We start from the raw sequence: 13,964 nt of genomic DNA, 5'->3' as shown, positions 1-13,964 counted from the left end.
TTTTTGCAGCATTAGCTTGTCAGTTGGCCATCATAACCACACTTTTTGATGTAGCAAAAACATTTGCTAAAGATTTAGATAACAAAAATATGAGAATAATACTTATTTTTTAAATACAAATTGATTACATCATATATCATTAGAAAAAAAAGGATGCTGTTCAAGTTTTAAAATAACAACTAGCCTATTGTCATTTATTAGGCAAACACAAACTGGCCAGCACAATCAACTTTCTTCAGTCACGCTAAAGCAACAGCCAAAAGAGGATTCAGCTTGGTCTTAAAGTCTTCTTCTGTTGTAATTTTCACAATTTATTATGGCATAGAAGTCAAAATAGGACAAATGAGCTTGTATATGAGATAAATTCTGGACCTTTGTAGGTGAGGGGTGGGTCTTTCGAAAATCCCCGAACACCCCTGGCTACAGGCCTGAGTATTTTATTTCTTAGTAGATACAGTTTTATTTATTTATTTTTTTTGGTGTGTAAATAAACGGCATGTTAAAAATAAATTTTAAGTGGAAACTTTATCTTTTTCATGTAAAATTAAATACAATAAATGCACAAATAAAAGCAAGTTCATAAACTATGTACAGTTAATTAGCCATATTTTTTATTAGATTTTAATATTTGCATCTGCAACACAGAAGGACCGTTCCACAATTAATTTCATTTTGAACAGAAGTAATAATGTTAAAATCTAAGTGGTTATAGACAAGTTTTACAAAATATGATAGAAAATTTAACAAGAAGCTAAATGATCAATATAGGCTTCTTGGCATTGGTTGGGGGCTCCTATATCCCTGTGGCCCTAAGTCGCTGCTTACCATGCTTATTGGTTAAGTGTGTCCCTGTTTAGGAATATAAGATTTATTGAATGTTTTGTTTGTGCACTCTGACATATCTACTTTTGTATATTACTGTATAATTCTGTCTGTATTTTTTTTATAAAAATGAAAAATAAATAAATGAATAAATAATAATAGTATAAATATAAATATAATATACAAATAATATATATATATATATATATATATATATATATATATATATATATATATATATATATATATATATATATATATATATATATATATATATATATATATATATATGGGGGCGATGCAGTGGTGCAGTAAGTAATGCTGTCGCCTCACAGCAAGAAGGTTGCTGGTTTGAGCCTCGGCTGGATCAGTTGGCGTTTTCTGTGTGGAGTTTGCATGTTCTCCCTGCGTTCGCGTGGGTTTCCTCCGGGTGCTCTGGTTTCCCCCACAGTCCAAAGACATGCGGTACAGGTGAATTGGGTGGGCTAAATTGTCCGTATTGTATGTGTGTGTGAATAAGTGTATATGTGTTTCACAGTGATGGGTTGCGGCTGGAAGGGCATCCGCTGCGTAAAACAAATGCTGAATAAGTTGGTGGTTCATTCCACTGTGGCGACCCCGGATTAATAAAGGGACTAAGCTGAAAAGAAAAATAATGAATGTATATATATATATATATATATATATATATATATATATATATATATATATATATATATATATATATATATATATATATATATATATATATATATATATATATATATATATATATGATGAGAAAATATAATATGATTCATTTTTATAACAAAACTTTTTAAAGAACATTTTCTTTCAAAATAATGAATTAATTGTTTGTTTGTTTTATTTGTTGTGATTAATAATCAGGGTTATTCCACCAGTCACTGATTTTGACTCTCCTAAAGTTAAAATGTTGTTATTGTGTTGTTAAAAGTTAATATAAAAATGATACTTTATTACTTTGAAGATAAAATTCTGTAAATAATAACATTCGTATTTTATATAATAGAAATGCCATCTGTAGTTTGCAGAACAAAACAAATATTACATACCCAAACACCTAAATCCAATTAAACTGAAGAAGTGGTCCCTTAGTTTTCCTTTGTCGTCTAAATAAAAAAAGATAAATATGAATAATTTTTTTACAAATTATGTTTTAACAATACAATCATATTAACCACAACAATAGATGACATCAAGTACAATAATAAAGAAGGAACATTTTATATGAATAAAGAAAAAATAATACTAAAATAAGATAATAAAAAACAGGGTACAGAGGCAAAACTATCACATGAAATAATATTTACAAAGTCCTTATAAAATGTCACAGTTTTTACACTTTTTTTGCTGTAAACTTTTGTCAAGTAGTAATTAAACAATTTAAGTCACAAAGAAAATTCTGCAAATTAGGTATAATGATGAAGAAAAATTACATTTGTGAATATAATATTTACCCAACAAAATAAATAAATTGCCTATAAATATTTGTTTATAATAATTGCCTATGTTGTGTTTGTCATGAGAAAAGTAACAAATTATATCACACATGTAAAAATCAATGTTAAACTTACATTTTGATGTAAAAAAGACGGATAAATGAGACCAAAACACTTTAACATGTTGCCATTTGACAAATAAATGAATTGATACTTGAGTTACAGAAGACACTATTTGAATTAGGATTACCAAATTTAGATACAATCTCGTTTGTGGGGACGAATAAAAAATCCTTGGACATCCTTCCCTGTAGAGGCGCGACAGAGGCGCCCGGAAGTTCTTCTCGCTGGTGTCATTAGAGCACGCGCAACTTCCGTCTGGTTCAAAAATTTTTTGCCCTCTCCGATATTCGGTAAAGCAGATATAATCTTCTGTTCGTTGCCTGCCTGTTAGTCATCTAGTATGGAGATCCAGAGTTGTAAGTCTTCGTGCGTTTCACAAGTTTTGGGTTTGTATGGTTTTGAAGTGTTTGTGTGTCGATGAATTTGTGGAAACGCGCGTAACCGTGGCTCAGCTAATGTCAGCACACCGCAGAAAGACGCGTGTTTTATTCCCCTTATTAATTTTAATACATTATTTCTGAATGCGTAATACATTTGCTGTGACGTGACAGCCCTATCAAGTGTCTCCTAAATAGGGTTAGTTTATATGTGCTTCGTTGTCCATATCAAATTGTTGTTAACGTTAAAGGGAGAGTTCACGCAGAGAAAAATTGCCATTTATTCAGTTTGCTTGTTCCAACTTTCTTTATTCAGGGTGTCTGCAGGGTCTTAAAAAGTATAAAAAAATGATAAATCAATTTAGAGAAATTTAAGGCCCTTTAAAAGTATTAAAAAGTCTTTAATGCTATTTTACAAGGTATTCAATTTTGTGTCAGTATTCTAAAGCTTGCCTGAATTTAATCTTTGAATATTGGGATGCTGTGTAGTTTATGAAATCCAACAAATCCTGAGAGATTCAATTGAGGTAAAGTTTTGTATTCGCACATTCGTTCAGTGACAATTTGTGACATGCTCCCTATATTGTTTACCACTATACTTTGAATATTCTTTCTGAAAACACATATAAGTACTTCTTGAAAACAACATAAGCACTATTTATTTGACTGTGAACATTGTTATACTTGGATAGCCATAGGTTGCTAATATGATTTCACTATTTAGAATTTAAAAACAATACTTTTCTGAAAATATATTATTAAGAAGAAAGTGTGAATGTGTGAAAATAAAACCAACGTTACCTCAGTCTAGATTTGACATCACTCTGCTTTGCTTACTGCAGTAAACCAGATAAACACTCCTATTCCTGATGTTGTAAAGGCTGGATTAACATTTTTATTCAGTATATTTACAGTTTTACTTTAGGATTAGTTTCTTGCAATCAGTATTTATAGTCAGTAAATATATTGCAAATTAAAATGTCGGCAATGTTACTGTTTGAAAACTGAAGTGGTGATGAGGTCTTAATGTATGCAAAGAGTCTCAAAAAACATCTTAAAAGGTATTGAATTTCAATCTCTGATTCCTGTATATACCGTTTTGTTGTGTTGAACACAAAGGGCGATATTTTGAGGGACTATTTTTTTTTTTTTTTTCTCATCGATGTCTATTATGTTATCTTCAAAATATTTTTTGTTTTGAAAAAAAAAGTAAATCATAAATGTTTGGGGCCACTTGGAGTGAGTCACTAAATTAGATAGAGGTCAGTTTGGTTTTATATTTGCCCATTCGGACTTTGACATTTTTTAAATATAACTTAATTTCAGAAGAGTATTCTTTGCAAATTCTAAATAGGATAATCAAATAAGCAGCTAATGACTATGAAAGTGCAAAATTGTTCACAGTCAATTTAATAATGCTAATGACCAAATATTTAAAGTAGCATGTCAGAAATTGTCACTGTTCAAAAATGAGCAAATGTGTAAAAATAAACAGAGTTCATACGGTCATGGAAAACCTGGAAAAGTCATGGAATTTTTACATGGTATTTTCCAGACCTGGAAAAGTTTTGGAAAAACAGAAAAACCCACAAAGTTATGGAAATTACTTTAACAAATAACTGTACACTTGAATATAAGTTAATTGCCTTTACTACTTTTCTGTCCTTGGCCAAACACATGCTCTCACATTATTAGTGCTGCACTGTAAAACCCAACAGTCAACTTTTATTATCAAATGAAATGGGTGTACATGACTCAATATTTACTGAAAGTTAATTCTGCTAATTTGAAAAGTGTTTTGACCTCAGTGTTGAAGGTAATGAGTTAAATACCTCATTACTTCAATTTAAATGGAGTAAGTTCAAAGTACTCGTATATATTATTTTTTACTCATGGTTTGTAGCAGTCAGTTTCCTCAAATGGTTTGAGTTGCCTTAACTTATTAGGTTTTACTTTGCTCAAATTGCTTCGTTTACTTAAAAAAATTAAGTTCACAGTACTCATTAGGATTAGTTTTTGAACTTTTTGAAATTGTTTGAGTTACTTTAACTTTTTGGGTTTTACAGCGTGTCATCTAAATACATTCTAAATAGATAAATGAACACATTTAAACTAAATAATTGTTTCTTGTTTTATGATATGCTGTAATGAATTTGAATGTGCATTGTTTTTCTTATTATTCACCACATATACGTCGACATCATATGACACATTAAGTCATTAAAATTTACTTGAAAATCCTGGAATTTTAGCCATAAAAATGATTATGAACCCTCTATAAATCTATCAAAAACAGTCTAAATTTCTAAATGTTATTTGTGCTTAAACTAGACTATTTTCAGGAGTGGGTTGTAGACTGCAATTTTAAAAAGCTTTAAACACTGTAAACCTTTCTAATGTCTCATAACAGGTATTGAACCAATGACACTTGGCTCTCCAACCTCCCCTAAGCCTGGGGCTCAGTTTTTACCGGGATTTCTGATGGGAGACCTGCCTGCTCCTGTCACTCCCCAGCCCAGGTCTTTTGGTTTGACAGGTGGAGCAGAAATCAGGTCTCCTCTTCTAGCCGGTAAATGCATATAACAATGCTTGCTATTGGTCACGGTGCTTTGTTGATACCTTAAAAATTATGGTTATTTTTTTATGCACATAAGCTAAGTTGCTTGCTTACAGATTTGATGTTCTTTTTTCCATCAGGTGGGTCTCCTCCACAGCCGGTGGTCCCAACACCGAAAGACAAGAGCGGAGCCCCTCCTGTCAGAAGCATCTATGATGACCTCAATGGCTCTGCTGTGGGAATGTCACCTCTTGCTGCTCGCAAACAAGTGAGAAGTGCTAACGAATTACAAAAAAAAAACTTTAGTTATTACTATTACTTTGGTTTGTGTAATTATGCAGTGGTGGATGAAGAACAAAAATGAATCCTTGAGTGCGATAAACAAAATATTACTGCAAGCATAGTATTATTCATTCACTTTCTTTTCGGCTTAGTACTTTATTAATCTGGGGTCACCACAGTGGAATGAATCGGCAACTTATCCAGCACGTTTCACGCAGCGGATGCCCTTCAAGCTGCAACCCATAACTGGGAAACATCCATACACACTCATTCACACACATACACTACGGACAATTTATCTTACCCAATTCACCTGTACCGCATGTCTTTGGATTGTGGGGGAAACCGAAGCCCCCGGAGGAAATCATGAACATGCAAACTTCACACAGAAATACCAACTGCCCCAGCTGAGACTTAAACCAGCGACCTTCTTGCTGTGAGGCAATTGTGCTACCTACTGTGCCACCGTAATGCCCAGCATAGTATTATGTACCATGTATTTAGTTTTTGTTTATGACTTATGTATTTAAAGTAAAAATGATTTATTAAAGAGATAATTCACCCAAAAATGAATTACACCAACAGAAGAAAGAAATTCAAAAAATGTTAAAATCACTTGAGTGTGTGGATAAATTTTTTTGCAAGCTGTCCCTTTAGTGAATGCTTATTTTGCAAGAAAACATGTTATTTTATTGCTGATAATTACACTATAACTATTACTGATAATTCTAGTGTACAATGCAACCACATTTTGTTTAAAACTCCTCGTGTGTGGAGTCACATAACCCCATACTGTTAAGGCTGATTTATACTTGTATTATTATGATATTATACTTCTGCCAAGTGCATGCGTATTGACTGACGCAGCTTCCGCATACATGCGCACCTCTCAAAAAATGTAACTACACATCTCAACTGTTACAACTACATGTTACTGTACAAAACTTGTTACAAAACCTCTTACTGTATGTAACTTGTAAACTATGAGAGCAAAAACATAAAATAAATAAAATAATAATAATAATAAAATTATAATAATATTATTAATCGTAATGGAGTTAAAATGTTTAATTAATCGAGATTTAGATTTTAGGCCAAATCACCCATCCCTAGTTTAAACTGTATGTAGTGTGTACTGTAGCAGATATATTTAATTTTTAAAGCGTACTGCATTCAACAATAATATTACATTGTGGACATGTCTATATTCGAGCATTTCAGATAGTTTCATTGTCTTATAAGAATTTGTTTTTACAGTCATTTCCTGGAGTTCACACACCAATATCTGGTCTACCGGGGACACCAGGAACAGGTAAATAAGCTTATTTATTAGCGCTGTGGTGAAAAATCATCCACGAAATCAGTTCTGAGTTTTTTTAAATGCCTGGCTATTCTGTTTTGAATCGATTTTGAGCTTAGTTTTTAACATCAGATGGCACTGTATGCTTTATAAACAGCTGTGCTCTGCTTTCATGCAATTCTTTACAACTTGAACCGAAAATAATCATTAAAGTTAGGAAAGGTTTAAGCCAAAGACGTCAAAGTCAGTTCCAGGAGGGCTTCAGCTCTGCACAGTTTAGTTCCAACCCTAATTAAACGCACCTGATCCAACTTATTGAGTCGTTTGGGCTTGTTTGAAACCTACAGGTAATGCTGCGGTCACACTCGAGTTTGAGCATAGAATATTCTGTAGTACAACGCTGCAAAAAGGGGCAGGATTAAACAAGATTAGACATTTAAAAAAGTGAGAGATTGGTCTATATTTTAAATTTCTTTCCAGAAAGGTCATGTTTTGATCATCGATTGCTCTTACGCAGTCACGTGATGCGATTTCGCAGGTCAGAGTTCGCCATGCTTGAACTTTGCAGCGATCTGCGAAACTTGTAGCACGAGCTTGCGTTTCCCGTCTGCCGCATTCGTGTGCGTATAAATAGAAGTCTATGGGGAGAAAAGTCCAGTGTGACCGCAGCTTGAGCAGGGTTGAAACTAAACTGTGCAGGGCTGCGGCCCTCCACAAACTTATTTTGACACCCCTGATTTAAGTGAATTACAGTTGTCAATGAGATGTGTTTACATTTAATCTCTTGACATGAAAGCCATCTTGCATGACTCCACTAAACGCACAATTGTTCTTTCTCATGAGTGTGTTTAAAAACTATAGCCTAGAATGACATCTACTATTAAAAACTAAGCTCAGCCTCAGAATTGATTCTAGAGAGAATAGCGATGCATTTAGAAATCTCAGAAGCGATTTGCCACAGCTCTGTTATTTAATTTTGAAAATTGTTCACTGTCTAAAAAAAAAGATGCCTTATGCTATTTTGTTCTATAGTTTCAAACTTTTTTAGTCCTGTGAGTCAGCAGAGGAAAACAACACTTTCTCCAGCTCAGGTAGATCCGTTCTTCACACAAGGAGATGCTCTGTCCTCTGAAGACCAGCTCGATGACACCTGGATCACAGTGTTTGGGTGTGTATCTTTATCTTATTTTACATTTTTACTTTATTTTGTAGGTCATCTGTGGTATTTGTTGTACTTTTATTTCTTACATAACATTTAAGTCATTAATCTCAGTACAATTAAAATGTACTTTATGGCATTATTAAATATGCATAACATTTTTACTTCTTACTTTGTCCTTAGGTTCCCTCCAGCATCTGCTTCGTACATCCTTTTACAGTTTGCACAGTATGGAAATATATTAAAACATGTAGTAAGTACAGCTCAGGTTGCATCATTACATTCTGGTTTATGTATGATTTGTGGTCCATAAATGTATAATTTTTTGTTATTCCCAGATGTCTAATACGGGCAATTGGATGCATGTCCAATATCAGTCAAAACTGCAGGCGAGAAAAGCTCTCAGTAAAGATGGAAAGATATTTGGAGAAGCCATAATGATTGGCGTCAAACCATGTATCGATAAGGTAGTTCCCTTTTGAAGACTTGCATTGCAGATGGGAATACTACTCTTTGTAATGGTGGTAATGTTAAATTGGTTGCTTGTTCTATTTGTCAGAGTGTAATGGAGAGCTTGGACAAGGGCAGCATTTCCAGTTCTGTGTTCACACCCCCGGTGAAGGCTCCATGCACCCCGAGTCACCCTCTATCAACTCCTCGATCCGTCATGAGACCCCTCAGTGCCGCTTACAAAGCATCCAGCAGTGACTATCAGGTAAAGTGGAGAACCGGGAACCTCCCTCACACTGTTAAAATCACAATGGTAGAGTAGAAGAAATTAAATGAGTTATTACTGACAAAGGTTTTGAGATCACAAATGTGATAATGTTTTCTTTTTTAAAGTACTTCCTTGTTCTATACACACATTTTTTTGTCTCCAACAAAGATATTCCAAAGGTGGAGCAGAACATTTGTACGCAACAGAAGTGTTTTGTTCCTGAATTAATTTGTCAATTCATAAAGTCATATTTGTTTCTCTGTCATTTTTGAGTGAATGATTCAGTGAGTCCTTTATTTTTACATTTATTAATGGCGGTCGTAATATATTTTTCTATGGCAAACCTAACCAGTAAAGTTACCTGCTCAAATCCAGTCAGCAAACTATTTATTGTCAAAAAAAGAAAAAAAATTGTACATAATTAAGGGAAATCTTAAGTCCTTTTTTTATTGACAAGTTGAAGAAAACAAAGAATAACAAAATAACAAATAATACACTACTGGTCAAAAGGTTGGGGTCTGTTTTTTTCTTTTTTTTTTTAAATAAAATTATTGTGTTAATTAAGGCGACATTTATTAAATGTAAAAGAAAATTGTTAAATGCTTATTTATTAATTTATTATTTATTACTTATTGTATGTGTTACGGTTATTTAAGATAGAAAGGCTAGGGTTACAGTAGCATTTAAAATTTTATGACCCCTTTGAGAATGGTGGTGGCAATGGAGCAGACAAACAACCAATTATGCCTCAAAATAGTATTTATTTCACAAGGTGAGTAAATTATAACAAAGTATAAAAATAAATAAAATAAAAAAATGGTTGTAATAAAGGGGAATAGGAGCAAAAGCGGCACCAAAGAAAATAATATAACAAAACACAACTCCAACTGAAAACCCACAATCTCAAAACCAGGGGTAGCAAACTCAGTTCCTGCATGGCCGCAGCTCTGCACAGTTTAGTTCCAATTCTAATTAAACTGATCTTACTTAAGTCTTTCAAGGTTGGTTTAAAACCTACAGGCAAGTGTGCTAAAGCAGGGTTGGAACTAAACTGTAGGGCTGCGGCCCTTCAGGAACTGAGTTTGACACCCCTGCTCTAAACTATCTAAGAAAAGAAAGAAAAAGGTCTTCAGCATTTTCACACCCTATCTAAACTATTTTACTAACCAAAACGTATAACAAGACTTGCAATGAGTGGCGCACACTTCTAATCTAGTGTGTATAATACATTTGCAGATCTTTCGTGTAGCAGCATGTAGATCACGTGACCTCTATCCCAGTGTTTCCCAACCCTTTTCCTGGAGGCACACCAACAGTACATATTTTGGATGTCTCCCTTACCTGACTAATTACCTTCAGGTTTTGGAGTCTCTTCTTTTGTTCTAATTAGGTGATTCAGGTGTGTTTGATTAGGGAGACATTGAAAATGTGTACTGTTGGTGTGCCTTCAGGAACAGGGTTGGGAAACACTGATCTATCCTGTCCTCGAAATCCCATTGATGTTGCGGATCTGGCAATCGGAAAGAAAACATAATTAGCAAAAATGATAACAGCAAAAATGATAACAGAATGCACATTATACAATAAACTGTCAAACAACCCAGCAAAACACACAACAGTGAGCAAGCAAAAGCAAGCTAGCTTTCTTCCTTGCTGGCTTCCTTTTTAAATGGAGAATTTCACTTCTGGTTGGGCATTGATGATGACGTCATTGAAGTAGTAATGATGATTGACATCTAGCTCAACCAATGGGGAGCTGAAACTGGCTGGGCCTAAGGAATGACTGCTAGAGAGAGAGAGAAACAAAAACAAAACAGACACAGACTCTGGGATGTAACAGTATGTAGTTTCATATGAAATTATTACTCCAGTCATTATTGCTTTTATTACTATTACATTAATAATAATATTAATAATAACAACAATAATAATTAATATTAAAGTGATTTCTGAAGGATCATGTGAATAAAGACCGGAGTGATGAAGCTGAAAATTCATCTTTCAAATCACTGAAATAAATTAAATGATAAACTACCTTTAAACAGTTATTTTATAGCGCAATAACATTTCACGATTTTACAGTTTGTACTGTATTTTTGATGAAGTAAGTGGGATAAGCTTATTTTAAAACATTTAAAAAATCCTGCTGATCCCAAACTTTTGACCGGTTGTGTATAAAATATAAATAAAATATATAAAGTTAAAAAAAAAGTAGGTTAAAGTTAAAAATGTAATTTAATTTTTACATAATGTGCGTTTATTATTGTTTTATTAGTTCTAGTTTTGACTATTTCACATAGTTAAACATGAAATAAGTTTATGATCCCCCTAACCCCCTTGGTGCACTTCTGATATGAGTTTTAGTAATAAAAGTGGTAGCTTTTATTTTTATATTGCAACATTGTCAGAATAATTCCTGTGTAACTGACTAACGGCAGTATGTTTGATTTTACTTGCCAATACATAATAGAATGTAGATTTACACATTTTATTTCAAATACTAGTTACTGGATGAACCTGAAATGTGCTCAAAGGATTTTGGCAACATCATTTATGAAGCGCTTAGTCTTTTGTTTGTTTTTGTTTTCATCTATAGGTTGTGTCAGATCAACAGACACCAAAAAAGGATGAAAGTTTTGTATCGAAAGCAATGGAGTATATGTTTGGATGGTAATCTTTCACACACAGAGTCCTGACGAAAAAGACCATCAACAGCCTCTAATATGTTGACACTGATTGCTCTTAAAAACTGACAAATTTTGGGGTTTTCTGGGCACAAGAATTGAGCGAATACACAAGCACTTTATCTCTTCGTTTGCGGACTGATTGACTTTGTGTGCTATTTTCCGGAAGATGGACTCAAGTGTGTTTCACATGGACTGCTTTCAGCTGCTTGGGTTTGGAGTTGGTCTTTCCAGTCTGTCCTCAAAATCATACAGATTTAACAACTTAATCTTGAGCATTAAGTGTTTTAGCTCATGCCAAGAAGAAGGATCTGCTAGAAATGTAAGGGTCCAAATCATGACGGACTCCCGTATTGGACCCTGTTTGTACAAAATCAAATTCTTGAGTAACATATTTCATGGTTACGTTCTTAATTTATGGGTTTGTGTATAAAACAAGAGAATTGTAAGGAGATCATCAATGATGACTTCAGCTTTTTGAGAACAAGCCTTAAATTAGGATTTAACCATCTTTTGATTGGGTTATATATATATATATATATATATATATATATATATATATATATATATATATATATATATATATATATATATATATATATATATATATATATAGTGTGTTTTTAGGTTGTTGTGGTTTTTCACTGACTTTATCAACTATTTTAATAGAACCAGAAATTCATTTTTTTTAAGAAATGTCTGTTTTTGAAAAATTCTTTCTCTTTAATAAACACTTTGAGTAGAAACTGTAGTTTTTCCTTTTTTTCTTTTTTTTAGGTGATTTAATTCTTGTTTACTAAAATATTAACTGGGCATAATGAGGCTAAAGCAAAACGTTACAAAACTGCTCCTTAATTCGAGAATGATGCAATTAATGTCATAATGCGGAAACTGTACCATTCTTCAAATTAAAACAAACCCAAATTCCTGACCTTCGCTGATTTAAACTTTGAGTTGAGCAAGTGGTTGCTTGTTATCTGGCATTTATAAATGAATGATTAATGTTTTTCAGACCAAAGTCAGACAATTTCTGAAACAGTCACACAAATGTTTTGAGCAAGTGTCTGGTCCTGTTTTGTTGAGTCAGACAGCGGACACAAGTGTTGGTAGACTTGGAGTAGAGTGTTTTGGAATGAAGCATTTAAAAAAGATTATAAAGTTGTGCAATAACACTTTACAACAATATCATTAGTAAATGTTGATGGATGAAAATCTACAGTGATAAATGCAGATTTATGGTAGTTATTCCTATTAATATTAGTTTAAAAAATACAACTGAACTGAATTTCAATTTATACCCAATTAAATAAAATGATTACGACTTGTAATTAGACTTATTTTTAACATGTTTATAGGCATTAACTAAGAAATTAACATCACCTTGAAGTCAGAATTATTAAACCCCTGAATTATTAGTCCCCGTTTAATTTTTTTCCCCAATTTCTGTTTAACGGAGAGATTTTTTTTAACACATTTCTACACATAATAGTTTTAATAATTAACTATATATAATTATTTATTTTATCTTTGCCATAGATGTTTTTCAAGACACTTCTCTTCAGCTTAAAGTGACATTTAAAGGCTTAATTAGGTTAACTAGACAGGTTAGGGTAATTAGGCAAGTTATTGTATAGCGATGGTTTGTTCTGTAGACTATCGAAAAATATATTTTGCTTAAAGGGGCTAATAATTTTGACCTTAAAATGGTGTTTAAAAAATTAAAAACTGCTTTTATTCTAAACAAAATAAAACAAAAGACTTTCTCCAGAAGAAAAAATATTATCAGACATACTGTGAAAATGTCCTTGCTCTGTTAAACATCACTGAGGAAAAATTTAAAAAAGAAAAAAATTCAAAAGGGGTTTAATAATTCTGATTTCAACTAAGCTTTGTAAAAGCTTTTGCAGTTTTCATTGTGAGTTTAGTTTATGTAATGTTAATTAATCGCATACAATAACCTTAAGCCACAGTCACACTGGACTTTTCCCCCCATAGACTTCCATTCATAGACACATGTATGCAACAGACCGGAAACACAAGCTTGTGCGACAAGTTTCGCAGTTTGCTGCTTGACTGCGCTTGACTGCGTGAGACCAATCGAGGATCAAAATATGACCTCTCTGGACAGAAATGTAAAATATGGACCAATCACTCACTTTTTTTAAATGTCTAATCATCTTGTTTAATCCTGCCCCTTTTCGTTGCGCCGTAGTACAGAATTTTGCATGCTCAAACTCGAGTGTGACCGCAGCTTCAGAACTTCAGAGAATTTTCAGTAGCATGTACTGTAGTAGGCCAGATTAATGTAAAAATGTTCATGTTTGAATGAAGCTAATTATCCAATTATGTCTCCAATCATTTGGCACTGTTATGAACGCACTGCAAATACAATGAATATGCCCATGATATCAGTCTTTATCAGTATCAGTATCAGCATGTTCATTGTCATGTTAAATTATTGAATATCAGCAGTCTACTAAAA

General features: G+C 33.0%; 1 protein-coding gene across 1 annotated transcript; it reads left to right on the top strand.

The window, feature by feature from the left end:
• Nucleotides 1–2,643: 2,643 nt before the first annotated feature.
• nup35 (nucleoporin 35) lies at nt 2,644–12,022 on the top strand. The gene is made up of 9 exons (XM_056465964.1): nt 2,644–2,761; nt 5,193–5,351; nt 5,480–5,607; nt 6,879–6,933; nt 7,954–8,089; nt 8,264–8,333; nt 8,419–8,547; nt 8,640–8,795; nt 11,395–12,022. The coding sequence occupies exons 1-9, from the start codon at nt 2,746–2,748 to the stop codon at nt 11,470–11,472; spliced, it is 927 nt and encodes a 308-aa protein (XP_056321939.1). The 5' UTR covers nt 2,644–2,745; the 3' UTR covers nt 11,473–12,022.
• Nucleotides 12,023–13,964: the final 1,942 nt, after the last annotated feature.

Source organism: Danio aesculapii, chromosome 9 (genome assembly GCF_903798145.1).
Source record: "Danio aesculapii chromosome 9, fDanAes4.1, whole genome shotgun sequence".
Lineage (NCBI taxonomy): Eukaryota > Metazoa > Chordata > Actinopteri > Cypriniformes > Danionidae > Danio > Danio aesculapii.
The sequence above is the reverse complement of the archived record's forward strand: the minus strand, read 5'-3'. Positions and strand labels throughout refer to the sequence as shown.

Excerpts from the sequence above, each read along its gene's own strand:
- nup35 (XM_056465964.1), top strand. Across the intron at positions 5,608-6,878 it reads CTCTTGCTGCTCGCAAACAA|TCATTTCCTGGAGTTCACAC; the intron begins GTGAGAAGTGCT and ends TTGTTTTTACAG. Across the intron at positions 8,334-8,418 it reads GAAATATATTAAAACATGTA|ATGTCTAATACGGGCAATTG; the intron begins GTAAGTACAGCT and ends TGTTATTCCCAG.